The sequence below is a fragment of the Lonchura striata genome, chromosome 14, assembly GCF_046129695.1.
Source record: "Lonchura striata isolate bLonStr1 chromosome 14, bLonStr1.mat, whole genome shotgun sequence".
NCBI classification, from domain to species: Eukaryota; Metazoa; Chordata; class Aves; order Passeriformes; family Estrildidae; genus Lonchura; species Lonchura striata.
The window spans coordinates 18,310,197-18,336,344 of NC_134616.1; the positions used below are offsets into that span (position 1 = coordinate 18,310,197).

A 26,148-nucleotide genomic window follows, 5' to 3' on the forward strand; every position below is an offset into this window, starting at 1 on the left:
TTGGCCTCCATCGTTCACCAGGGGCCAAATTCTGCTGCCTCAGAAATGCCTGTGATTTCCAGCGGGGTTTCTGAGCTCCTATCTCAATTGTTACAGCAAATTGTTTTCTTATCTCTGCCTGTGAGTGGGGGGCTGGAACCTGAAGAAGGTGATATGTCCAAATACAAGTGTTGGCTTTTGCCCCCTTGCCTCTCTAGGAAGGAGAAGCTGCACGCTGTGAAATTCATAATGCTGTGCTTGGCTACATTAGTTACCGTGCAACACACTCACGAAATTGAGGTTGAAGCATGTATTTTCCCACATCTGGACTACTGCAGAAAGCATTTAATAGATTTGTACGTCGGGTGCATTTGTGGAAATCCTGTGAAAAAGGGGGAGGGAGGGAAGAGGGAAATGTCTATTCGCTATCAGCTGATGAATAATTAATTTACAAACATTGTCTTGTTAAATATAAATTAAATCCTCATTTGACACACTTTATAATTTAGAAGTATAAGCCCAGCATGAATGAAGAGAACCCCCCACTGACTCCTTTCATGTCAATCCCGAGGAGGCAGGGAGGGAGGCTTGGCTTTCAAAGTTAAAGCTGACAAGGGGCAGCGCTTAGGAAGGGGGCTGATGTGACAGAAGGAGCTTGGGGACCTTGGGCACTTCATCTCGGCTCGTGGGGAGACGGCTGGGTGGGTCAGGGAGGCAGCGGGTGTGTGCAGAGCCCTTCTCCAGGGATTGCTGGGGCGGCTGAGCGCCGGGTCGCGGGTCTGCAGCGCAGTCCCTGCCTCAGCGGCTGCCTGAGAGCGGCTCAGCTCCCCCAGCAGCAGCAGCAGAGACCCCCGAGAGGCCAGCAGGGCTCTGCAGGAGCTGAGCCACCCTTGCTGAGAGCCCTGGGCCAGCTGGAGGCTGGGGAAGCTCAGCCACATCCCAAAAAGTGCTCTCTGTTGGGAGGCAGCTGCTGTGACAGCCCCGCCGTCCCACTGCAAGGCTTGGGTTAATTCCCTCCTTTCTCCCTACAAGACGGGGAAACCAAGACCAGTAATAATTGTCTGGCTCTGAGGAGCACTTAAGTCTTGATTATACTTAGCTTTGGCTGCTTTGGAATAAGTAGGAAGGAAATGAATTGAAAATGGCACGCTGTTTAAAATGCCCGACTGTGTTCCTCTGGAGCACAAGATAAGCCTATAGGTAAAGGGAATTTGCTACCTCCCCCCTCCTTTCCTGATAATAATAGGTTCCAGCAGTTGCACAGCACTTCTCAACTGAAAGGACTTAAAAATCCTTCACAAATCATCTGTCTGGGAGGCAATAGCCCAGATGCACCCACTGTAGGGTGGATTGCAGTGCCTAAAGCACACTGCAGTGCTCTGCCAGGGGTGGCACGCTCCCCTTGGCCTGGCCATCGGCATGGCCCTGCTGAGCTCCTGCAGGACACACTCATGGGCTGGGCTGCCTGTTGGTCCCTGATAACCACGGGTATCACGGAATTGTAAAGTCTTGGGAAATGGGTATTGTTCACTAACAGCCCCAGCACTTTTTCTGGCTGTTATTTTCCATGGCTGAGTGATGGCTCAGAGCTGCCGGAGCCCATGCTGCATTTATTGCAAATGCACAAATGCTCATGTGCCTGGAGAGTGCTCACATCTCCTGATTCCCTGGTGTTCAGGAGCAGTCACTGTCCCTCACGCTGGTGTTCACACAGCAGTGAGGTCAGGTACAGGAAGGGCAGCAGCTCTCCTCATGAAAAGTTTGTCTTTCCCTATGAAACCCCCCCGGGCCACTGAGAAATGACACCAACCACGTGTGACTTGTGGGACAAACTACGGGCTGCAACAAAAGGTCTAATGAAATAATAAGTTGCTCCCATCCTAAACATAACCCAAGAGCTTCCAGAATCGTCAAAGTTTGCTTCCAAAATGGAAAAGAGCTGACTTATTCACGATGAATAATTCAGCCAGCTCCTTTTATTATCCAGAACATACACGAATCCCCTCCAGATATTTTCTGTGTGACATCCCTGTTGGTATTTTATTTACAGGCTGTGCAGAAAACTCAAGGAGTCTGTTATCAGGGAAGACGAGTGAAAAGCTGGAGGTTTGCATCTGAAATTTGGAGCTAAATAAAACATGAAATCTGGACAGTGGCCTCCTGGGGGCAGGGAAAGTGCTTTTCCTCGGAGACATTTCTGGAGAGCAAAGCCCTAAAGTTAATTAACATCTGTGCTGGCAGCCTGGTGCTAAATGGGGAATGTGGCTGTACTTAAAGGTTTCTTAAACCGCAGGCTCAGCCCTGGCACCCAGGTGCCTCCCGCAGCCGCAGCTGGGGCAGCCTCTGCCCTGGGGCAGCACGGGATAAATCAACATCCATAATGAAGTAATCGGCTCTTGTCAATCCCTTCACATTTCCTCCCATTTCCGCCCTTCTGCTGGCAGGAATGACTCAATCCCTCATTCATTCCGTGCCAGCCTTTGGAGAAAACTCGCATTTCTTCAGCTGGGCTGAATGCAGAAGGGATTTGTTCGCCGGGAACCTTTGCAGGCAGCTTGGGAAGGATGCTTCCAGTGGGTGCTTCCCAAGGAGCCGCTGTGCTCGCTGTACTTGGCCTGAGAGCATCAGTTCCTCACCCTTACCCACAGAAAAGCCTTCCTACAGTCTGGGGTCACAGCAGCTGCACCCTGTCCCCCTTTCCAGGGCTTCCTGCTTGTTAGAGGGCACAGTGACACTTTGCAGTGAGCAGGGTGTCCTCACTGGGGTCTGCCCCAGGCTGGAGGGGTGTCCCTGCCCTGGCCACCCTAGCTGCTGTCTCACAGCTTGGCAGGGCGTTAAGAGAGGCTCTGCTGTGATCCAGAGGCTGCGTTGGTGCATGCCCACTGCACTGGAGGGGATGCACAGCACGGCTGGTTACAGCTGCACTGGAGGGGATGCACAGCACGGCTGGTTACAGCTGCACTGGAGGGGATGCACAGCACGGCTGGTTACAGCTGCACTGGAGGGGATGCACAGCACGGCTGGTTACAGCACAGCACCCACAGGAGCTGCCCTGCACAGCCCCAAGCTGTGCCCATGGACAGGGCAGGGCCTGGGTGGGATGCAGCTGCTGATCTGTGCTCTGACCCTCATTGCATTGATTCTTCCAAGTCAAAGGGAGAGTGCTGCTGTGTCAGATTTGAAAGATATATGGACTCTGAGCTGTACCAATAGTTGTCACTCGGTGGGCTGAGTGATTTTTAAGGCAGAGTTGATTTATCTGAACTGAAGGCCTTAGATGTCCCTGCAGGAAGGGATGGGATATTTCAGGTGTGGGAGAATCAGGTCCAAGAGATGGTCAAAGGCCAGGGTTTGAGGCCAGGGTTTCTGGTCTAGGGCAAACAGCAGCATCATAGGAGAGATAGGCTCATTCTCCCCTCCCACTTGGGACAAATAGCCAGAATTCTTCAGCCTTTCCAAGGAGAAATGGGTACAGGGACAATCAAAACATTTACATTTAGTTTCATCAGATTGTTTTGATTTGCTCTTCATATGGTGATAAATTCTGTCCTGCATAAGTAAAGCAAGAAAATGAGTATTTGGAAATAAACGTCAAAGTGAAGTGCATCAACTAGATAAGGGTAAAATGAAATATTGTGTTAGCTCACTGAAGAAAAATTAAGTTTTTGAATGAAACTATAAGGTTGAGGTAATTCATTTTAGGATTTGACAATTTTAATTTATTTTGAGAAAAACACCTTTTTTTTTTTTTTTCCAGTAGAAATCAGCTCTATTTATTTCCTGCATTCCCAGATGAAACCATCCTACCATTTCCCTTAAAAGGCTGTTGTGAAATCTGCCTGCTATAAATGTGTCACAAAATGGAGACCATTTCTGAGAATTCGGTGGTTGTGGGTGACCACAATCAATATGTTTGAAGGACCTCTTCATGCCTCGGTGCTGAAAGCAGAATATTCTCATTATTGCATGCCATCTCCACACACAGGAAGGGTTTAATTGCCCGTGGTGCAAATTGGAAGTGAGAAGCCAGTGTGACTCTTCCTGGGGCTTTGCTTCTCACATCTTTTCAGATTGCCTGGGTGTGCCTGTGGCTGCAGCTGGGTGGGACATGGTCAGTGAGTGGGCAGGTGGGCACTGCAGCCACTTCACACCAGCACTGCCCCACCAGCTCCCAGTCCCCAGTTCCCACAGCCCACAGGGATCCTGCTGGCTGCTTGGGGCACTGGGGGTGGGGGAATAAAGGGCATGGTGGCTGGAGACCCTGGCATAAGCCTTGTGTGCCCATCCCCACGCCCAGAGAGCTTCGTGGTGAGGATTTGTGTGTTTGTTCCCCGACCTGCAGTTGGCCAGGAATGGCTCCAACCATCTGATCAGCTTTGTTCACCAGGGGAATTGCAGGTGGTGGTAAAGGCTCCCCCAGGCAGATGCCCGTGGGAGGTGTGAACCAAAACACTTGGGAGTGTGGGCGGGGGAACACCTTGTCTCCATGTGGCTGGGGAGCAGGGGAGGTCAGAGTGGGGATTCTCCAAATGTTGGAAGCTTTGTTTCTGACAGTTCCCCTCAATCAGCTTCTCTCTCCCTCCAAATCTGCCACCTGTGATGCCTCCCACACCAGTCTGTGGCCTTTAGTCTGTCATTCTCCTCCAGTCACCCAAAGCCACCTTGGTGGTGTTGTAAAGGCAAGGAGAGGAAGCAGAGCAGCAGGGTAGAGGAGTTGGGAAAAGCTTCAGGGAGTAAGGCTGGTTGTTGCTACAGCCATTGGAGTGAAGTTAAGATGATAACTGGGTGATCTTCATTTGGTTCTTGAAAAGAAAAGCTGAAGGCAGAGAGACCTGTAACATTCAAGATAAACCATTTCCTGCCATGACCCGGTTCCTCTCTCTGGGTCAGCAGGAGGAGGGATGAAATACCTTGGTATTACTGCTCTCACAAAAAGCCAAAGCCAAGTCCAGGTGCTGGCATTTGGTAGGGAGCAGTTAAAGATATGCTGTCCAGCTCCTGGGAACTTTGGACTAAGCCAAAGATCCCAAATTGTTTGCTTTCTTTCTGTGTATGATTCTGGGATATACAAGATACATCAGAGTATTTCTTACACCGCTGTGTAGAAAACTGAGCCTTTGCCTTTTTCACCACTTCCCAAAGATGTTCTGAAGTCATTGAGGGGAACTGGGGAAGTCAAGTGGTTGAGTCTCAAAGGAGGCATCTACAGCAGGCAGAGACTGTACAAAACAGTTGGGAGCTGGAAAAAAAGGCTGGGAATTCTTCCCTGGTTTCTGAGGAGAGTGGTTTGCATCCAGCAGGTGCCAGGGGAAGTGAGCAGCCCCCAGGAGCAGAGCTCAGCAGCCAGGGGTGGTGACCTGAGTGCCAAGTGGCCTCCTCCCCTGGCCTCAGGTGTGCCTGGAGAGGGGAATCAGCTGGCCTGGTAACCCTGCTGCAACTGCACTCCCCTGCTTTGCCCTCCCGGTACCCAACAGGGGAGGCAGAGAGAAATTGTTCTTTTTTTGTAACCTGATTCGTTTCTCCCAACTGCTTTCCACAGCCTGGTTGCTCCCTTGAAATCTCATTAGGGCTGGGCTGTGATTGTGTGGAGGCTTGAAAAGAAGAGCTGCAAAAGGAAAAACAAAATGAGGCAGAGAGAAGGAATATCAAGGAACTGGCAGGGCAGAAAGAGAGAGGTGCTAAAGCACAGCAAGGGGGCATGAGAGACAGCGTGAAACAGATTTCCTTGAAAGAGTTGGTGGAGCAGAGTATACTGTTCCCATCTCCTTCTTCACCTGGGGCCGGGAGAGAGCAGGGTCAGGAGTGAGGATCTCTGCAGAGGGCACAAACTGCTCCCCTTTGGTGAAACCAGAACTTTCTCAGATGTTTTGAATGTCCTTTTTTCACCTTGAGGGTGAGAATTAGACAGGGATTTATACAGGTGTTTTTTCTCCGGGCCAGTGCAGGCATTTCCTGCATGAGGGCATCCCAGGGACTTGGATGCACTGTGCTTTCTCAGACCCAGTTCTGGGCTCTGCTGGATCTTCCATGCTCTCAAGTGCTGCCAGCAGAGGAGGTTTGACAGAGCTCAGTGCTTCTGCCAGAGCAGGGCTGCAGCAGCTGCTCCCCCAGTCCTGGGCAGTACTGCACTGCCCAGCCCAGAGTTTCATTTTAGTCACAGTGGGTGGCACAGGAATGGGAGATACAATTAAAGAAATTCCAGCTTCTCATCTGAATCTTGTCAAGCTGTTCTGGGGGAGCAATCCCGGGGAGTTATTAATATGCAGTCAGAAGGTTTGCCTTCCAGCCCTTCCCAAGGAAATTTCCTTTTGTCTCCTCAGACACCCCTTGAGCCAGAGTGAAAAATATTCTCCTCCAATTATCCTATGTGCTTCCATTCTCACCTCTTCTCTTTCCCCACCTGCTTTCTTCATCTGCACAAAGTTCCTTTAACATTGTAGGGAGCAGTTAAGTATTTAGCAGTGATGTGTGGCATGAAGACAAGACTTTGGACAAACCTGGCTTTGCTTTGCCCAGGTATTTTCCAGAGATTGTGGAAACTGGGCTGCATCTTTATTTGCATCAGAAAGTGCTTCCAAGTGACTTTCCACCCAGGAAAGTCCTCCTGAGAGTGGAGGAAAAAAATCAAGCTAAAAGGAGGTGGCTCCTTCCTTAAGGTGCTTTGCATAATATTTCAGTGAAGTGTCCATTACCTTCCCCTTTAATCAATTCTGCCCCACCTGCATAGAGCATCCCGTGTCCACATCTCTGCCTTTTCTGTAATAACCTCATCAGGGACAGTGCAGACAGACTTGTGCTTCTGCAAAGCAGAGTCTGGCTGATGTCATGTCTCGCCTCAAGGACTTTCCTCAGTCCTCTGGGTAATGGCTTCTAACAGATGCTAAAACACACACGTGTAGGTCTTGTGCCCTGTGCCAGCCCATGTTCCCATGGAAAGCAGAATGGGCACCCTTGGGCTGCATGGGAGGAGATAATATCACTGCAGGGCAGGAAGGATGGCACAAAGAAACATCTCTGAAGAAAGATTTTGGGGTGCTTGGCTGTCAGGAGTGTAAAACCTGCCTTTCAGATGTCCCCACCTGCACATCCATGGCAGCAGGAAGGAGCAGAGGTGTGGGGGAACAGGCAGATGGGGCTCTCAGAAGGCAGCACAATTTTGAAAGCCCTGTCCAGTTCCCATCTGCCAGCTCCAGGGGTGAGCAAGCCGTGACTGGGGGACTTTGCAGTCGACAGAGCAGCATTTATAGCATGACTTGTTTGACAGCTCCTGGCACGAGCACAGGACATGGAGATGGTTTTTAATAGCATGTTTGTATTATAAAAAGAACCCTGTTTCAACTGAGAATCCCTGGACAGAGGTGAAAGACATTCAGGCAAGGACAACTCTGCCAGTGTTGCTGCAGAAGTGAAACAGATGGGAAGTTCAGTGTGTCACCTTGAAAACACAGATCATCACAGCTCTGCTCCTGCTGTCCTTGAGAGCTCCCCTGGTCACCCCAGCATCATGTCCAGAAATCTCTCTGGGGTCTGATTTCTAGAGAAGAGGACCTTGGATGTGGAATTAAATTCATATTTGCATTCTTTTCGTCTTTGTGTTGGAGAGACAGATCTTGCCCAGAGCAGGGCCATGGAGGTGGCCACAAGTGAGGTGTCCCACACTGCTAATGGCAGAGCTGGGAGAAGCCTGGCACTGCCAGCCAGTCCCTCAGTGGTGGGTGCCAGGCACAGCCCGTGCTGCTGGTACCTGTCCCCTCTGCTGGCTGCCCCGAGTGCTCCCCTGTGTCATGCCCAGCAGCACCTTCCTGCCCGCCAGCTGTGGGGACAAGAAGTGGTGCATTCAGATGCCAAGATTATTCTAAGATACAGTTATCTCATTTAGGTGATTTATTTAGTCCTGAAGGCATCTCCAGACTTTTTACTGTTGTTGAATGTGTTCCCTGGGACGTGGAGACACGTGTGGTACAACCCAGGATTTGTCTGAGATGTTTGCAGGCTGGGAGGGTGTGTGGGGTGTCCTGGAGAGGAAAATTCTCATCTGGGCAGGGCTGTGGGGGTGTGGACATGGTGAGCACACAGTGTCCTAACAACCCTTGAAAAAAAACCACCCCATTTCTGGGTCTCCTCCAAGAAAGAACTTCTGAGAATTTCCTGAATTGCAGCATCCCTAAGCCTGTGACATTTGCTTGGCTTGGCTGTGTGACTGACAGCAGGGACACATCACAGTCACGTCAGAGCACCTGAAATGCTGTCCCTGCTTCCCAGGAAAGCAGCCTGCTCTATTGGACTGCAGCAAGGGATTTGCGTGGAGGTGAAGAGGGAAGGGAGCCCTATGAGTAAAAACAAATATCAGAACAATGAAAGCTAGAAAGTGACTGTCTAAGATCTTAATCTCTCAGCCCCACTGTTATTTAGGATTTTTCACAGAATATTCTGAGCTGGAAAAGACTAAACTATCTCTGCAGCAGAGGAAAACTGAGGAAGATGTTTCCAGGTCTCTGAGCCCTCTGTTCAGAGGTTTTCTTGTTGCTGTTGAATACAAGTGAAGTTGCAAAAACCACGTTTAAATACTTCATTTTATCCTAATTTAGGAGGCCATCTATGACATGTTCATCTCATGGATTTGCTCCTCTCTTTGGCATTTGGCAGAAAGCTGAGCTCTTAACACAGAAAAAGCTCATAAATGGAACAGAGGAACCACAGGGTCTCAGCCCCTCTGAATCCCACTAATTGTACTCTTGAGAGGGGTCAGCTGAACTGAACACACAAGCTTGATAAAAGCCATTTGAAAAGGATGCTTTGGCAGAGCCCAGCTGTGTTTATTTGGTGTGTAAGGTAACCTGAAAACATGCACTGTTCGCTTCAAATCTTGTCACGCAAACCCTGTGAGTTTAAGCTGTTGTTCTGAAACTCAGTAGCCCTAAATTACATTTGCTCTGAACCCAGGGTGGAACTTGGTCCAGAGCAGAGTTCCTAAAGCCAAATCTGACAGGAAATATGGGCTGATTCCCCATCTGTGAGGGCAGAGCAGCAGAGATAACCCAAGGAGCAAGCCTCAGGGTAGGACACCAGGCCAGCTCCCAGCTCTCCTGTGCTGGGGACAGGCTGATTTCTGAACAAATCACTTTTCTTTTGGATTGGAAATGTTTGGGGTTTTCTTAGAAATGACTTTTCACACAGCAAGGTCATAGCTTTTGAAAAGCGAAAGGGTTTGAGAGCGCAATAAAATCTTTTTGTTGTTATTTTTTTCTTCCAATACGAAATATCCCTATCAGCTCCCCATCCTTTTATTTCTCACAAATGCTCTTTTACCACACACCATTCTTTCCATTAAATGTTTTCAGGTCATGCCTTTCTCTGGAACTGTGTTTCCAGCAGTGTCTGTGCTGCCCAGGTGAGGCAAGCCCGGGCTGATCAGGGATGTGCTGCAGTTCCAGGTGGTGACAGTGCCAAAGGGACTTGGACACACTGAGCCAGCAGAGGCAGCCCTGCAGGGCATCCCTGAGCACGGGAAAAACTCATGGGACAGTATTTAGGGTAGGCAGCCCTCTGGGTTTGCCTCATGGGGAGTTTGATTTATTATTTCATGACTGAAATTTGATGTAATATTGCATGTGTGCCAACATGTGTGTGCTACCCCACGTGTGATCCAAATGGTGTGGCCAAACTGTTAAAGCAATTCCTCCTTCCTTCGTTAGCTCCTTCTGTTAAAAGCACTAAAAATGCCTGTGCCTTCACAGAGAAGTTAACAACCTCCATGTGCTGCACAGCAGATGGTGCAGTAATGGTGGAGGCGTATTTTACAATAACCCTTTTCCACATGGAGAAATCGAGGCATTGAGAAGCCTCTTTCTGATGGCTGAGTGTCAGGGGCAGGGAAAAGCTACAGGGGTGCAGGAGGTGGAGAAACAGTGCCCTGAATTTTAGGGGCTGAGCTCATCCTGCTGAAGTCCAGCTACTCAGCTTTGATAGTGGACTCTCCCAAGGTCAGGAAGAGTGAGAGGCATTTCCAGGACACAACTTGGACTGCTTCATATTGAGATCCCCCTCCAGGAGTCCCTAACCCCCCCACTAAAGGCTGTAGGAAACTCATGGTCAAACACCTCCTGTTTAACCACCAGATGCCTACAGCTAAGTGGGATCTCAGTAATGCCCAGAGAGGGGTCTGAGCACCATCCCACAGCTGATCAGTGCAGAACCTCAGCCATGCAAGGTTCCTCAGCACCACTGGGCATTCCTGATGGGAATGGGTGCTGAATTCCTCAGGAGCTGTTGTGGTTTAACCCCGGTGGGCAGCTCAGCCACACAGCTGCTCACTCACTTGGCAGCATGGAGGAGGAAGCTGGACGGGTGAAAGTCCTCCCAAAGGCCAGAGCAGTTTTGTATAAATCTTGTCTCAGATTAATTCTGAAAGAAAATACATTTGTAAATGCCAGAATTTCCCAATGGGCTCCCTACAGAGAGGCAAGGGAGCCAGCTCAGCTCCTGAGTTCTGCCTCGTGAGTAGCTGTGCTAATAATAGCCACTGGAATGAGATCAAACCACAGGACAGTGACAATAACAGCTCAGACTTTTTAGAAGAGCTGAATGACTTGTGCACCACACCTTTTGCAAAGGCTGACTGTGAATGGCACAAGAGGAGCTCTTTAATGCTGATCCCTCCTGAAAATCTGGGCTTGACAACAAATGCTAAACCCCTGGGATAGCTGACCCTCCACTCTTCCAGAGTGTTAGCATTGATTATCCCAGACTTGAGTGCTGAATTTAAAGGCAGGACACAACTGAGCAACCACCCAGAAGTGAGATGTCACCAGTGACTCCAGTTGGGAGTTAAACACTGATAGTGACATCAAACATTAGTTTATCACTGCAGGTTTTGTTGCTTTCTCCTACACCAGAGATATTACTTAGGAGGAGCTGTGTAAACTCACATGAACTCAAATGGGGTGTGCAGTGATGGGGGAGAATATAGCAAATATTTTGCTGTTTTGGCCCCAACGCTGCACCAGTGCTACTTTTATTTCAGACTTTTACATGTCTCCATCACCACACACCCTATGTCCAAGCAGTACCCGGTGTGATCCAGCACATTCAGGTGCTGGGATGGGCTCTCCCAACCCCTGGGTCTGGGTGGTGGCCATGCCCGTGCACTTGGCCATGAGGGCTGCTGCTGTCCTTACCTCTGTGCCTGCTCGTGTCTGCTTCAAATGAACTCTGGAGGCAGAGCCAGCCCTCTGATCGTGCTGCACCCATCCCCATCACCCACTTAGACGTCCCTGAGGAGCCTGTCCCTGTCACCTTTGCTCATCCCCGTGTCCAACCAGGCTGAGGCACCAGAGAGTGCCCCGGCTGCCTGATGGCAAAAGCTCTTCCCTCAGCATCCCATGCCAATGCCAGGGACACGCTGGGGACCCGCTGTCCGAGGCAGTGCTGCAGCTACTCCAGCAGCACTGCAGGAGCCAGCTCGGAACCAGCAGCGAGGGCAGCGCGGGGGGATGTGCTGCAGTCATAAAAATTCCACCGAGATAAATCAATAGAGGGAGGAGGAGAGTGAGAGGGAGGGATGGCAAAGTCAGACTTTCCTCATCTCCGCACACAAAAGAGGGGGAGGCAATGGGGGTCATGCGGGTTCAACAGAAGTGAAAGGGACCAAAAGTCACGTCAGGAGCTACCAGGAGCAGGTGACTGACTGCAGCGTGCACTGGTGGAACTGGAGCTGGGGTCTGCTTCAGACAGCTGCTGACTGCCAGACTTGTTCCTGCATGGCATTAATTAGCACCTTCTCAGGCAGGCTGAAAAAGAGTTTAAGGAGCAAAGTGAATTGCAGCAGTGAGCAGCAGAGTGGTGGGCTAATGGTGTGGGCTACTGCCAGTCCAATCCAGGCAGGAGCTGCCTCTCAGAACTGCCAGTTATCCATGAGCTAGGACACACTCTCTTTCCAAAACTGGAGGTCCTTATTGTGGTGGAAAATATCTTTTCTGTCAGTGAAAGTCTCAGGATTTTTAACTGATTGCACCCAGAGCTGGGACCATGCAGCCCCCGCTTTCTTTTCTAATCTCCAGCAAGGAGTATCCACCCAAGGACCCAGAGTGCTCTGAGTTTTCATATGAACCCTTTGCAGTGTAAGTCCTGTAGCAAGGGATTTATGCACAGCACTATTATTGCTCTCTGTACCAATCAGGTGTGTGGAACAGGGCTGGGCTGTACCCCAATAAATAACAGAAAGAGCTGTTTGCTTGCCTTCTCTGCTGAGCTGCTGAGCAGCTTTCCCTGCCTGTGATTGAAAGGTGGAGCTGAACTTGAGGCTGGATTCAGCCAACGCGCACACTACCCCTTCACGCCTGTGCTTAAAAGGAGTATTGAGCTGTCTGCCAAGAGGAAGCCCAAGGTCTTGTTTGTGTGGTCCTGGTTTTCCAGGCAAGGGTCAGGCTCAGCCCAGCAGCAAACACAAAGTCTTTGACTCTTCCTAAGTGTGCCATGGATGTCCTGGCCGTGAGCTAATGGTGAGCCTGGAGAGGTGTCAGAGGCCACCAACACCTGCTCCCAGACTGAGAAAATAAATGTTGTGGCTGTGCCTGCCTGCAGACCCGAGGAGCAGGCTCTGCTTGGCCTGAATCCCTCTCAGAACATCCCATTCTTCCTCGTCCTTCCCAGGAATACACCATTGACATCTTCTTTGCCCAGACGTGGTACGACCGGCGCCTGCGGTTCAACAGCACCCTGAAGGCGCTGACGCTGAACACCAACATGGTGAGCCGCATCTGGATCCCTGACACCTTCTTCAGGAACTCCAAACGGGCTGATTCCCACTGGATAACCACTCCCAACCAGCTCCTCCGCATCTGGAATGATGGGAAAGTGCTCTACACTCTCAGGTACATCCAGCAGGGGGATGGAACAAAGAGGTGGTCAAGCGGTTCTCTAAACTAAAATCCTTTAACGTGTTGTCTTGGTCAGTCCAGCTGTTTTATTCTGTTAATAAACATTTGTTTATTTCTTTTATGGGCTCTTTGTTCCTATAACTTCTCACTTTCATAAATGGATCTTAAAAGTTGACTAAACAGAAGGGCTTTTTGAAGGTGAAACTTATATGTTTTTCCTCACCTTGAAAATATCCAAATAGATATTTTTGGTTTGGAATGTTCCTGCAAACAGGCTGATCTTCAGCAAATTAGTTCTCAAGGAAGTGAGAATGCCTCTGTCACATTTAGGTGTTGGAATCAAACCATCTTCACCAGCTCAAAATCTCTTTCTCTCTCTCCCCATGTCTCAGGCTGACAATCGAGGCTGAATGTCTGCTCCAGCTGCAGAATTTCCCAATGGACACTCACTCCTGCCCTCTGGTTTTTTCCAGTTGTAAGTATACATATTGCAAAGATAGCTTTGGAAGGCAAGCAGGGAAACCTTAGTACAGTGATACTTTTCTGGGGAAACCACCCTCCCTTTTAGCTACATTTTTTCATCTAATTTCTAAGGCACCCTTCCTGAGCCATTACCCTTCGTGACCTGAAGAATCTCCCACTCCTGGACTAGCAGGGGTCGTCAGGGGTTCACAACATCTCTGAGTTTCTCCTTAATTTGGGTGGATGGTTGGAGGAGATTATTTCACTGACCTTCTGGTCACTCCAGACATAACATGGATAAATTCTGGGGGACAAATGGCACCCGTCCTGCCTTGCATCTTCCCCCTTCTCCCACTCTCTGAGAGAGGTCTGGAAAAGTTTGCTCCAAAGGAGGGTTACTCAGACCTCCCCTCTCAGTCACTACTCATCCAGACTCTTCAGCAGAGAGGGCTTCTGATGTTATCACATCTCCTCTGGTAATTTTGCAGGCAGCATTTCTGCACCAAGAGATCCCTGTCCTCGTGCGTGGGTGGGCAATCTGATTTAATCATCTGAGCTCGGGTTCTCCTGCTTCCCCTGCCACTGAAGAGATGCAGCTCAGAGCTCTGAGGTGCTTCAGAAGGAGGCAGCATGCTGGGGAGATCTCATCCCTTCATCTCCCACCACTCCTCATCTTTGCTAATTAGTGGTGCATGCCGTACATGCTTGATAATTAGAAACACACTGTTAGTTAGCTGCCAAGCTCTTACTCCATCCTCCTCCAAGGGACTTTCTCCTAGGTCCCTGCTTCACAGCAGGCTTGTTTCTTTATCAAGAAAGCCAGAGGCAGGAGAAGCTGTGCTGCAGCCTGCAGGGCCAGGTTTTCTTCTCCATGCAAAGTGCACCCCTTCCTTTCCAAGATGGGCTCCCAGGGCAAGAGGTACAGGGAGCACACAGAGCAGCCAGAGCCATGCTGGCAGCTTTGTATTCCCAGTGTACTCATGGCTGGGATGGCACTCGTGAGGTGCCAGCTGCCCCAGAGAGCTAAAACCCTTAAAGATTTCAGGCTGGTGGAATCACAGAATCAAGGAAGAGTCAGGGCTGGAAGGGGCCTTTGGAGATCTTCTAGAACAGTCCCACTGGCAGGCAGCATCACCTAGAGCAGGTTACACAGGAATGCAGCCAGGTGGGGGTTTGAATACAGAGTTTTGACTCCAGAATCATGGGAGGGAGATCCACAACCTCCCTGAGCACCCTGTTCCATTGCCCTGCCACCCTCAAATGAGTTCTTCCTCAAAGCAGCAGAGCCCTCTTGGACCAGCCCACATCTCATTCCCAGAGTGCAGTCCTTAGAAAGGCTCTGTTTCTGGCAGTGCTTTCTTTCTGGCACTGCCTTCCCCATCCCCAGGATCTGAAGCAGCCCACGAGGGGAGATGCAGTCCCTACTCCCATTCCATGTGGGAATGCCTCAGGGAATCTGAGAAGACACCAAAACACCTGCCTGAAGGGTTTTTGCAGAACAGCTCTGGTGAGGTGCCCATGCTTTTGCAGTCAGGGTGGTGCCCAAGGTGGGGGTGCATGGCATACTGTTCCACTGATGGCCATGGCTGGATTTTCCCAGATGGATACCCTCGGGAGGAGATTGTCTATCGCTGGAGACGCTACTCCATCGAGGTCTCTGACCAGCGCACCTGGAGGCTCTACCAGTTCGACTTCACGGGGCTGAGGAACACCTCGGAAGTCCTCAGGACTGGGGCAGGTGAGGCAGGAGCACCACTGTGCTGGAGACCTGGTGGGAGGCAGAGCAGTGGGGAAGGAAAGTTACAGCAGCATGGTCAGACAATCAAGCTAAAAATGAAGGGATGGACCTTGGCTAGAGGCTACAGAAGTGATAGGGATGAAGGGTGAGAGGAAGATGGAGTAAGGAGAGACCAGAACCACTGACATCTGTGAACTGTGGGGTGACAATGCTGATGTGAATGAAGCTATCCCTAACTGAAAGGTCAGTAGGGAGAGGAGAGGCAACTTAAATCCCTTCTTGTTGCAGTGTGTGTATGCTGTGCAACCTCTGGGTGATGCTTATGATTGGAACGGGGGCTGGAGAAATCAGAACTTGCAGGTCTCTATCTTTCCTTCTGTAAGCTCATGTCAGGCTGATGAACACCTGAACTGTGCTTTAAGAGACAGGGACAAGGCTGCATGTGTGAAGAAATTAAATAATGGAAGCCCTTCAGCTCTTCCTCCTCCTCATAATAGCTCACATCCCCTTTCCTTCCCACAGACAACTGAGGAAAGCCTCTGGATTCCTGAAGGTGGGCTGAGCTCATACTTTTAAGCCCTCTGAAATAGCAAGGAGCAGTGCTTATTCCACTCTGCAGGAAGCTGCTGCTCTCAAAAGTGGCAGCCAGGGTAGAAAGGCAGCACAAACTGGGACAAGAAGTGAAAGTGTCTTGAATGCACCAGTGGCCCTCTGATGTTTGTAATTCTCTTTTTTTTGGTAATTGCTTGCAAGCTCCATCTTAACCCCAGAGCTGTCAGGTGGCTTTCTTCCAATACTCACTGTGAGCCCCTGAAAGAAGAAAGAACCATCACTGTAAGTTGCCAAATGAGCAATTAGGATGTACAACACCACATGCCTTTTCCAGAGGCAGAACCAGACTCTCAGTGGAAGTGATTGAAGGACACCTCCTTTGTCACAGCTCAGGTAGCTTGTTAGCAAGCCAGGCCATGCAGCCTGTTCCAGCCAAAGAGCTTCTATAGAAAAGAAAGCCTGGCAGCAATCAGCTGAAGATAAATGCTGTCTGCAGTTCCTTCCCTGAAACTTTTCCAAACTGTGTGCTTTTCAGTGTCCTTAGCCAGGCCAGTACGAATGCAGCCTGGTGGCCATATGGACAGCCAGGCAAACAGCCAGCTGGGCAACCACAAAGTCAGCTCTTAAAATTAGTCACAAAGACATCAAGCGGGACAGCTACAGAGCCAGCCATGTAGCCACAGAATCCACTAGTAAGAAAACCAGTGAGTCACCAAACCTACTCAGCCAGCTGTGTGAAGTTAACAATCTGGGCAGCTACCAAACCAGATGGACAGGCACTTAAAGCAATGAAAAAGCCTCATCAAAAACTCCAGATTCTGAAATTTTGCTGATTTTTGTGCTTTAGGAAACCTCACATTGTGATGCCAATGTCTTTTGATTTTTCCTAGGGGAGTATATGGTGATGACAGTTTCTTTTGACCTAAGCAGACGTATGGGTTACTTTGCCATTCAGACCTACATTCCCTGCATCCTGACTGTTGTTCTTTCCTGGGTTTCCTTCTGGATCAAGAGAGACTCTACGCCAGCCAGGACATCTCTGGGTAAGAGACAGGATGATGCATGTCTGATGCTTGTCAAACTCTGCCAGGCAAGCAGACTGGCAGTGTCGGACTACAAAATCTCCTGAAGCACTTTGCCATTTTCCAGCATTTTTGAGCTTACGAGAGAGCATGCCACTCCTCCAGCTTCCTGTGTGTGCAACACTCTACAGCTCAACCAAATCTCCAGCTGTGCTGGCTTGGGTTGCTGGCTTACCTCAGGAGAGCACCTCACTCTCATAGCTTCATCTGAAACCCAAGCACAGCTGCTTCCAAGCTGACAATGGGATGTCCTCATGTACCAAAAGGGAGAGAGAAGGACTGAGCTGTGGCATTACAGTGCTGCCCAAAGGGTTCCTGTCACATGCACATTTTCCATGTTTCCTCACAACTTTTCAAGGCTTCTGGGTAGGGCTGCTGACAGGAAGGTTGTAGGGTTAATGGGCAAAGTTGCTTGGCTGCATCCACAGAGCAGGCTGAAAGTTCTGTAGGTACAGCCTTTTTCTGTCAGTCACCCCACAGGACCCAGAGTGACAACAGCTCTGCCTATTGTTTAGATTTTCTCAGCAAACTGGAGTGGCTTCTTGAGGCAGGAGAAACGCTTCTGATGATTGAATGTTGTTCTGATGGGTGCTGGGGACATCTTTGCAGTCTTTAGTTCTTTTTGGCTGTATCTGCATTTTGCAGCAAGCTGTGATTACCAGCACTGTCCTTCCTATCAGCCCTGCTGACTTTGCATTTAATTGGAGGTAGCATTCCCAGCCCTGCCTGCAGGTCTCTGTGGGGATGGAGAGGAGAGGAGGGGACATCAGCTATTCAGAGCCCATCCATGATGGCCATGTCTCCCCAACTCCCTCTCAAAATTAATTAGTTTGGTGCTCATGGAGGGAGGAGGAGGGCGTCATTTCCAATGAAGGTGAAGGTTTGCCATAGTCTGTGGCTGGTAAATAAATGAACAGCAAGAGGAAAATGTGCATGGCTCTAGTGACTGTCTCAAAAAACAAAGGCAAGTTTCCCTAGGAGAGGGGCCCCTCTCTATGAGAAGGGACTACAGCCCATGAACAATAATGGATTCTCTCCACAGCCCCTGTTGTACTTAATAGAAATGATCCCCAGCACATTTTGAACCTGCCAGCCTACATTAGGGAGGTATAAACTGGACCAGTTCCACTGGCACTTCAAAAACATGGGAAGCCACATCACACCTGCTAATGCAAATACAATGGGAAAGCATGGAAATCTTTTGCCACGCTCACCCCCAGAGCCACTGAGGTGACCTCAGACAAGGGTGGTAGGTGGATGTAGGTGGATGCTAGAGGAGAAACAGGTGGACTTCTGCTTCTTCCCCACATCCTGAAAATCAGTGGGTGAGATCACAGTACCAAGTCCTGTAGCTGATCCTTTGTTGGCTCCTGACACTTCATCTCTGGAAGCAGAAACACGAGCATTGCTGCTCCTGCAAAAACAATTCCAAGCCCCACTCGTGTCAAAAGAAATTCCTTATCACCTCCTACGCACTTGCCCTCTGCATCAAGGAATGCATAGATTGTGAACAGTTGTCTCTGAAGAATAGCCAGGAGCAGATTGAAAGTTTATGGAATCAGACCATGGAAATAAAGGGAACCTTGGGATTGGTATCTACTGCAGGACAGCTGATGACCAGGGAGCAGAACAGCACTGGCAGATTTTTCAGGACATTTTCCAAAGAGCACAAGGGCTCTCAATACCCAGGTGTAAGAAATCAGGAAAGGAAGGCAAGAGACCAGCATGGATGTGTCAAGAGCTTCTGGTCAGACTAAAGGGTGGAAAGGAAATGCACAGGCAGTGGAAGCAGGGCAGATATCCTGGAAGGAGTACAGGGACACTGCCCAGTTGTGTAGGGATGGGGCTCGGGATGCAGAAGATACTAACACAGGCTTCTCTGGGTTTGCCAGCCAGGAAAGGAAGATCAAAGCAAGTTGAATACAACTGGCAAACTAGTTAAACAAGGATGAGAAGAAGGCTGAGGTACTTTTTTGCCTCAGTCTTCACTGGCAGCCTCTCTCCCCACGTTCCACAGTGGGTGGACTGCAAGACAGGGACTGGAGCAGCAAAGTCCCTCTCATTGCAAGAGAAGATCAGCTTTGAGACCACTTGAAGAACCCAAACATCCATAAGTCTATGGGACCTGACAAGATAGATCTCAGTGCATGTTTGATGTGGTTTCCAAGCCACTCTCCATGATACTTGAAAAGTCATGGTAGTAACCAGAAAAGGGGAAACATTGCACCCATTTTTTCAAAGGGTAGAAAGGAGGACCCCAGGAACTACAGACCTGTCAGACCTCTGTGCCTGGGAAGATCGTGGAACAGATCCTTCTAGAAGGTGTGATGAGGCACATGGAGGACAGGAGGTGAGGGAAGCCCTGCCTGACCAACCCAGCCTCATGTAGAGTCTTGAGTTTCCTGCTCGTTTACCAGTCCACATTGATGATCTGTGTGATCACACACTTTTGAACATCTTTTTCATAGAGCGTTGTCAAAGGGTTCCTCAAGACCAGAGTCTGAGTAGAGCCAAAATGGGGCCAGGCAATCAGAGCAGAGGGAAAATGGGGTGTTCTGAGGCGTGGATGTGTGTAGAAGACAGATGTATTCCTTGTCAGAACTTGAGCCAGCTGTCTTCTCTCTTAGGTATCACAACTGTGCTCACCATGACCACCCTGAGCACCATTTCCCGCAAGCACCTCCCCCGTGTTTCCTACATCACAGCCATGGACCTCTTTGTCTCTGTGTGCTTCATCTTCGTCTTCGCTGCTCTCATGGAGTACGCCACGCTCAACTACCTGGTGGGAAACAAGAAACCACTGGAGCACAGCCACAGGAGAGCCAGGCTGGTAGGTCAGAGGGGCCAGCAGAGGTGGGTGCTGTTACAACCCCAAACTATATAGAGATATCCTTCCTGAGCCTGCATTGGAAACTGCTGATGTGGTTTTAGGGCCTGACCCACACTGAGTTCACCCAGTCTTCAGACCACTCTGTGTGCTGGGTCTGAGAGGTGAGACACAACCAGAAAAAGCAGCTGAGGCTCCCTCCAAACAAGGAAGCTCCTGTCAGAGCCAGGTGTCCTGTTCTGATAAGCTCTCTTCAGAATTGCTGCAGAGCTTATCAGAACAGTTTGGGATGACTCACATGACTGAATGTAAATGCCACTTTAAGACACTTGTATCAGTTTGATCTCTGGATTACAGAAGTATCTTAGGTCACAGAGATGCAGAAACTGACTTTTCTTTGTAGTCTCAGAAGACCTCCTGAGTGTGAGGATAGTGAGCCCACGGTGGTCATCATTCTCTTAATCCTCATCCTTTATCATGAGATCTGCCCTAGCTCTTGGCAGGTACTTCTGACACATGAGCTGAAAGAGGCCTCTGACCTGGGGCAGAACCGAAACAGAAAAAGACATATCTCTTCTGAGCCAGGCTCATTTCCCAGCACATCCCCCCCACCCTCCTATCCCAGGGTGGACAGAGCTCTTCCATGAGGCTCATGATGGGCCACATACAGCCTCTCCCCAGCTCTTCTCCAGTAACAGGCAGCAGGCAGCAGACACGTCTGGGCTGTGTGCTGTGTCTTTAGCTGAGCTCAGGGAAACGAGGGAAGAGGCCAGAACAGATCCAGCAGGTCGTGTTTCTGCACTGACTGTTATTGGCACAGATGGGCAATCAGTGCAATCAGACCTTTGCTGAGCAGGGCTGTGCCCTGGGGTGCCAGGGAGAACACTCACAGTCATGCAGGGAGCTGCCAGTTCCCCAAACATGGTGATTCACAACCAGGTGCAGAGACTGGGGATGATCAGTCATCCCTCTCCACTGAACTGCACATCAGATCATGATCTGATCTCTTGCCAGCTGGGTGGGGGCAGGTGTCCAGAACATGTTTTGTTGCCTTTTCCTCCCCTTTAACCTGCCTGCCTCTCCCCTCGCAGCCACCTGCAGGTGCACAGGTGATGCCAACCTTCACCACCATCAACATCAACCACATCATGCACTGGCCCCCGGAGATAGAGGAGGATGAGGATGACGAGCCTGGCTCCCCGTGCCTGGAGGGGAAGGAGTGTGAGAGGTTCTTCTGCTGCATCGAGGACTGTCAGACGGGAATGTGGCGGGAGGGGAGGGTCCGCATCCACATATCCCGCCTGGACTCCTACTCCCGTGTCTTCTTCCCCACCGCCTTCCTGCTCTTCAACATCGTCTACTGGATCGCCTATCTCTATCTCTAGCCCTTCTTCATCCTCAGCTGGAATGGACAGGGCACCAGCAAGAGGGGCTTCTCAAGGAGCACAGAGAACAGCATCTCTCCTGTTGTAGTCAGCTGTCAGTCTGAGCAACCCGACCTGGTGATTCCCTCTTCTGCGCTCTCATCTCTTCTGAGAAGAACAAAACAGCTTTTTTTTTTAGCCTTCTAACATATCTTTTTAGAGAATCTACCCTTCCCCAGTCAACCCTCTCTCCAACACCACCAGCATTGTACTCCTTGTAAGATTACCCAAAAACATCCTATTCCCATCTCAAGCATTAGGGATTTTGTCAAAAAAAGAAACAAACCTTAATGCATTTCATTTTTCCATCCTACTCCAAAATTTCAAGGGAAGTGATGGCAAATGGGAGTTTTCTGCACAGTTATTAAGACTGCAAAGAAATAAAATTTATCTTACGACTTCTGCACCACTTCAACCAGAGCAGACTTTGTGGACTGCTAGAAGCTTGGAAAGGTCAGAAGGAAATAGTGTGGAAAAGGACAGCAGTGCGGCTTTCCCACAGTAGCTGGGTTTGGCTGAAACATTTTGGGCCTGCCCAGACATCTGATGGTGGCACTGAGGAGGATGGAGTTGCTGCAAGCCGCCCCCAGCTCCCTGCAGAGTGTCTCAGAAGCATTCCTCACGGATCACTCCAGGACAGCCACCCACTGAGGTACTGCTGACTCCCGTCCCACGGCGATGAGGAGCACTTCCCAGGCTGGAAGGGCCCTCCTGCCTTCCAGAGCAGACTCTTCAGGGCCCACAGTGACTTCTGCTGTGTGACCAGGACTCGGAGCAGGCTTTGCAGTTGGGCATAGCCAAAAGAAGGGGGAAGACCCTGTGAGAAGGGCCAGAAGAAGCCTCCTGAGCCTGTTGTGAGACAGTTCTCTTTGGCCTGTCTCACATGGGCTGTGAATCACAGCGGGACAGTGCTGTCCCACGCAGTGACACTCGTTGATGCCATCAGATCAGTGTTGGGTGGTCGGTGCCAACCTGCGGAAGGGGTGTAGGAAAGGGAACACACAGCTTCCAGTGCATTCCTGCAGCTCAGATGTGTTCCCTTCTTTATTTTTCCCATAATTGCAGAAAACAAGAGTTTTCACTCTAAGTGATGACCCCTCCCGGTTGCCATCATCACTTGGCCTGTTTCCTCACAAAATCGGGACGTGGAGTGAGGTGTCCTTGATGGATTTTAAGAAGGACAAATGTAGTGAGATGGTCCCATCTTAAAGAGATGGAGAAATGCATAACACAGTTTCAGCTGGGGAGAAACTGCTTGATAAAGAAGAGGAAACTCAGGCCCAAGGTCCATAATGTGTCAACTGGCTGCCTCCCCATTTACACCAGCTGCTGATGCAGCCCACAGCATGACTGTGAAAAGCAGTGGGCCATTAATAGTTACTTACTGTGTAAATTAGAAACAAAAAAGATCTTTTTTTAAAAACAGCATGTTTTAGAAAAAAATTAGGACTTTAAAGGCTTGTCGGGAGAAGAAAGCCGGCATGGCTGCAGAGGAAAAGTTAGGAAAAGCTGGCTCACAGAACAGCTAACAGAGGCAGGAGGTTTTACGTATTCTTGGAGAGCAATTTGGTCTGGTTTAAAGACCGATTTTGACATTGTTAAATCTGATCTGAATAATGAAGTGTCATGTTTAATTCATTCCCAAATGCAGCCTTACCTGGGTTCCAGATGAACAGCTAGAGCATCTTATTAAGTATACAATAGTACAACACTCAGCTAAGTATAACCTAATGGGGTCAGACCAGCAGAGCTCTGAACGGGGAAATTGTGCCTGTCTAACCTGTTACAGTTCTTTTAAAATACCAAGGAAGAGATAAAGGTTACTCAGAAGCATAATTTGCTTAGCTCCTCCGACAGCTTTTGAAAGGGAGGAAAGAAATTGTGGCGGGCGGTTCTAACTGAGGAAATTGATTTAGCAAAAGAATTATTAAGGAGGTTCTAATTAGAGGAAATTAACTGGGGGGGGGGGGGGGAAGAATTGTTAAGGAGGCTCTAATTAGAGGAAATTAATGTTTAGAGAGAAAGACACAGAGAGGGAGAAGTCTAAGAAAAGAATCAAAACAACTTGCAGACAAGGGAAGCTGCTGGGTGACAGTGCCGACTCCCAGCCAAGCTGGCTGATGTTCTGCTCCCAGTAGCAAAGTGTTATTAGATGTAGCAACAGAAAAACCTCCTATGACTCAGCCCTACACCGACAGGGAGCTGGATTAAACAGGGTCCTGTGATCTCTTTGGGGAGCCAAAAGGAAAGTGCATCCTAGATTAAAAGTGGCTCACACTAGAGACTGAGTGAAGCACGGCCTCGCATTTGGGAAGGAGCTGTCGGGGCTGCGTGGGAGGGGACGCCCCGGTGGCAAGCCAGGGTCTGTGCCAGATGCCTCCTCGACAGGATGGTGGCTTGAAAGGTGTGCAGGCTGCGCTGAGCACAGGGAGCAAAATGTGGAAGGGGAGCAGCTGAGAAAGGGAGGGTGGAAGGGAAAAATGAACAGCCCTGCGCAATGGAGCCCCAACAGCTGCAATCTGCTGTAGCTTCAAAGCTCTCGGTGAACACATATGATTGTCATGGGCACTGGAGAACAGACTTCAGCCCCCAGAGCAGCAACTTGTTGAAATTAGACCTTTTACAAAATCAGCCAGGAGAGAAACAGGGTGTACGAAAACCTAAGAGGACAAAGTAGACTTGAAAGACTGTAAGATTTCACCAAAAAAAAAGATAAAGCCAACACACACCTAGGTAATTTAACCAATGATGGAGGATTTGACAGAGGAAAATAGTCTAGCGTGGGCTGCAGCACAAGGAAGCTTATTACTAAGGCTGGGGAAGGAGGAGGGAGGGGGCTTTTTGGCTTAGGGAAGTCTGTGCCCATCATCCATAGCACAATAAATAAAGGCATGCACATATTCAATCATGTTTTTAATTTTCTATAGTATCAAAAAAAAAAAAAAAAAAAAAGGGGTAAGCTAAGAAAAGCCAAAAAGAAAAATCTGCCATTCTTTTGGAATTACTTTGCAAGGCTCCAGCTTACTTGTAAAATGGTTTTCCAGCTGTCAGGAGGGAGCTCAGAGATGTCCAGTAGTTGTGAGCTGCCCTGCTCAGCATGGCCCTGGGAGTGGAGCCCTTCCATGCCCTCCTAGGCTGGCATTAGACACGGACCAAGCCATGGGGCTGAGCTGTGCTGCTCTGGGCAGGGAGGACAGCGGCACCAGGGCTGCTGCAAAGCACTCCGTGCTGTGCTGCCTCCTCCTCTCATGGAGGTTTCAACACCTCCCCTTCCCAGGAATTTGATGGAGGAGATTTATGCTGCCAGCCTCACCAGCCACGTGGGCACTGGGCATCCCTCACCTCCTGCCTCCCCTTCCCAGGGACCAGAAGTCCCATTCCCAGCCCTGCACATCCCCCTGCCTGGTGAAGGCAAACACACCCCAGGGCAGCAGGACTGGGGCAGTGACCTGTCCCTCTGTGCTGGGCACTGTGAGGCCACTCCTCAGCTCCTGGGGTCAGCTTTGGAAGGGGCTGGAGCACAAGCCTGATGAGGGGAAGCTGAGGGAGCTGGGAAAGGGGCTCAGCCTGGAGAAAGGGAGGCTCAGGGGAGACCTTACTGCTCTACAACTCCCTGACAGGGGGGTGTGATGAGGCGTGGGTCGGTGTCTTCTCCCAGATGACAAGAAACAGGATAAGAGAAAACATACTCTAGTTGTGCCAGGGCAGGTTTAGGTTGGATATTGGGGAAAAATTCTTCATTGGAAGGGTGGGCAGGCTGTGGAACAGGCTGCCCAGGGAAGTGGTGGAGTCACCATCCCTGGGGCTGTTTAAAAGATGTGGAGATATGGCACCTGGGGAGATGGTTTAATGGAGTTCTTGGCAGTGTTAGATTTACATTTGGACACAATGATCATAAAAGGTCTTTTCCAACCGAAATGATTCTGTGATTCTATCACTCCACTAACCTCATATCTAATGATGGGGACTGGAAATTATGATCTCAGCATTCATGTCTTGTGGCCTTTGTTTGGAATATAAAAGGAAATCAGGAAAAAGGTTGATTTTTCATTTCTCTGCCTCAAATTCCTATTCTTCCCCTCCAAATTATGCCGCATAAGGAACCATTTTTAGCCTGTATGCTCTTCAGGACAGGGGTTTTTGTTACTGTGTGTTTGTACAGGGGCTGGCACTCTGGGGCTTGGTCCTTAACTGACATTTCTGGATGCTTCTTATTATACATAATAAACAACATTATACACTGCCCATCCTTACCACTGTCTAGCTACACCTTGTAAGAAGGGTAAAAATGGTCCCCTGCCCCTCTCATGATGGGGTTAATTTATTTATTTCCAGAGAAAACTATCTTGTTGGAAGGTAGGGAAAAATGTCACTGATATTTTTGATGGGTGGTGGGTAGTTTTGGGTTTATTGTTTTTCCTTAAGAAAGACAGAAGTTGCTTCAAGTCAGTGCTGCTCAGGAGCAGTCTCTGCCATTTAAAGTCAGTATTTGTAAAGCAGAAAGCCTTGCTTGTTCCCCTCAGTCTGCTGGCATTGTAAATAAAATAACTGATGTTTCCCCCAGTGTCTTGGGGTGGAGGGGGTTTGGCATTAATATTTGGTGGAGTTTATTTCTATATTTCCATTCATGCTGGTGACTTTTGGAGCTATCATAACCCAAAGGACAGCCCCAGCTCTGGAGAAGGCCTCGCTCAAGAGCCGCCCTCTTGTCCCTGAGCCCACACAGCCACATCTGCAGCACTTTAACCTTTTAATCATTTTATCCCCCTTTGTTCCCCACTTTTGAGTGCCAGTGGAGGTGATGTTATTTACCACTGAGGCACAGGGGGAAGGTGCTGCTTTCTGAGTGCCCTGGGGCAGAGCCCCTGGCTCGGCACCAGCCCACAAATGGAGCACCTCCACCTCTCCCTGGCACACCGTGTGTCCCTCCAAGATTTAGCAGCGCCCAAAATGTTAAAAACATGAGGTCATGAAGGGGGAGGGAAGGGGAGAAGGGAAAGTTATATTAAGTAGTTACTTTTTATATTCCTAATATACATTCATTATAATTTGTCTTCCTCTTAATGCATCGGATTTGTAGGCCTTGGGAAGATTGAATTTAAGGAGAATGAGAGTGGCTAGAAATGTTCCAAGCTGTGTGCCTCAGGGAGACAGGAACATTTCTGCCTGCATGGGATGGGAGAGGAGCTGCCTCCCCATCACCCAG

At 49.5% G+C, this 26,148-nt stretch overlaps 1 protein-coding gene across 1 annotated transcript in view; it reads left to right on the forward strand.

Moving 5' to 3' along the window:
• LOC110472627 (gamma-aminobutyric acid receptor subunit gamma-4) overlaps positions 1-25,506 on the forward strand; it is a 35,930-nt gene extending 10,424 nt beyond the window's left edge. Inside the window, exons 4-9 of the mRNA XM_021534474.2 lie at positions 12,631-12,851; positions 13,250-13,332; positions 14,920-15,057; positions 16,500-16,652; positions 19,319-19,521; positions 20,610-25,506. Coding sequence (XP_021390149.1) covers positions 12,631-12,851; positions 13,250-13,332; positions 14,920-15,057; positions 16,500-16,652; positions 19,319-19,521; positions 20,610-20,903 — 1,092 coding nt within the window. The 3' untranslated portion in view covers positions 20,904-25,506. The remainder of the gene's footprint in view (positions 1-12,630; positions 12,852-13,249; positions 13,333-14,919; positions 15,058-16,499; positions 16,653-19,318; positions 19,522-20,609) is intronic.
• The last annotated feature ends 642 nt before the right edge of the window (positions 25,507-26,148 follow it).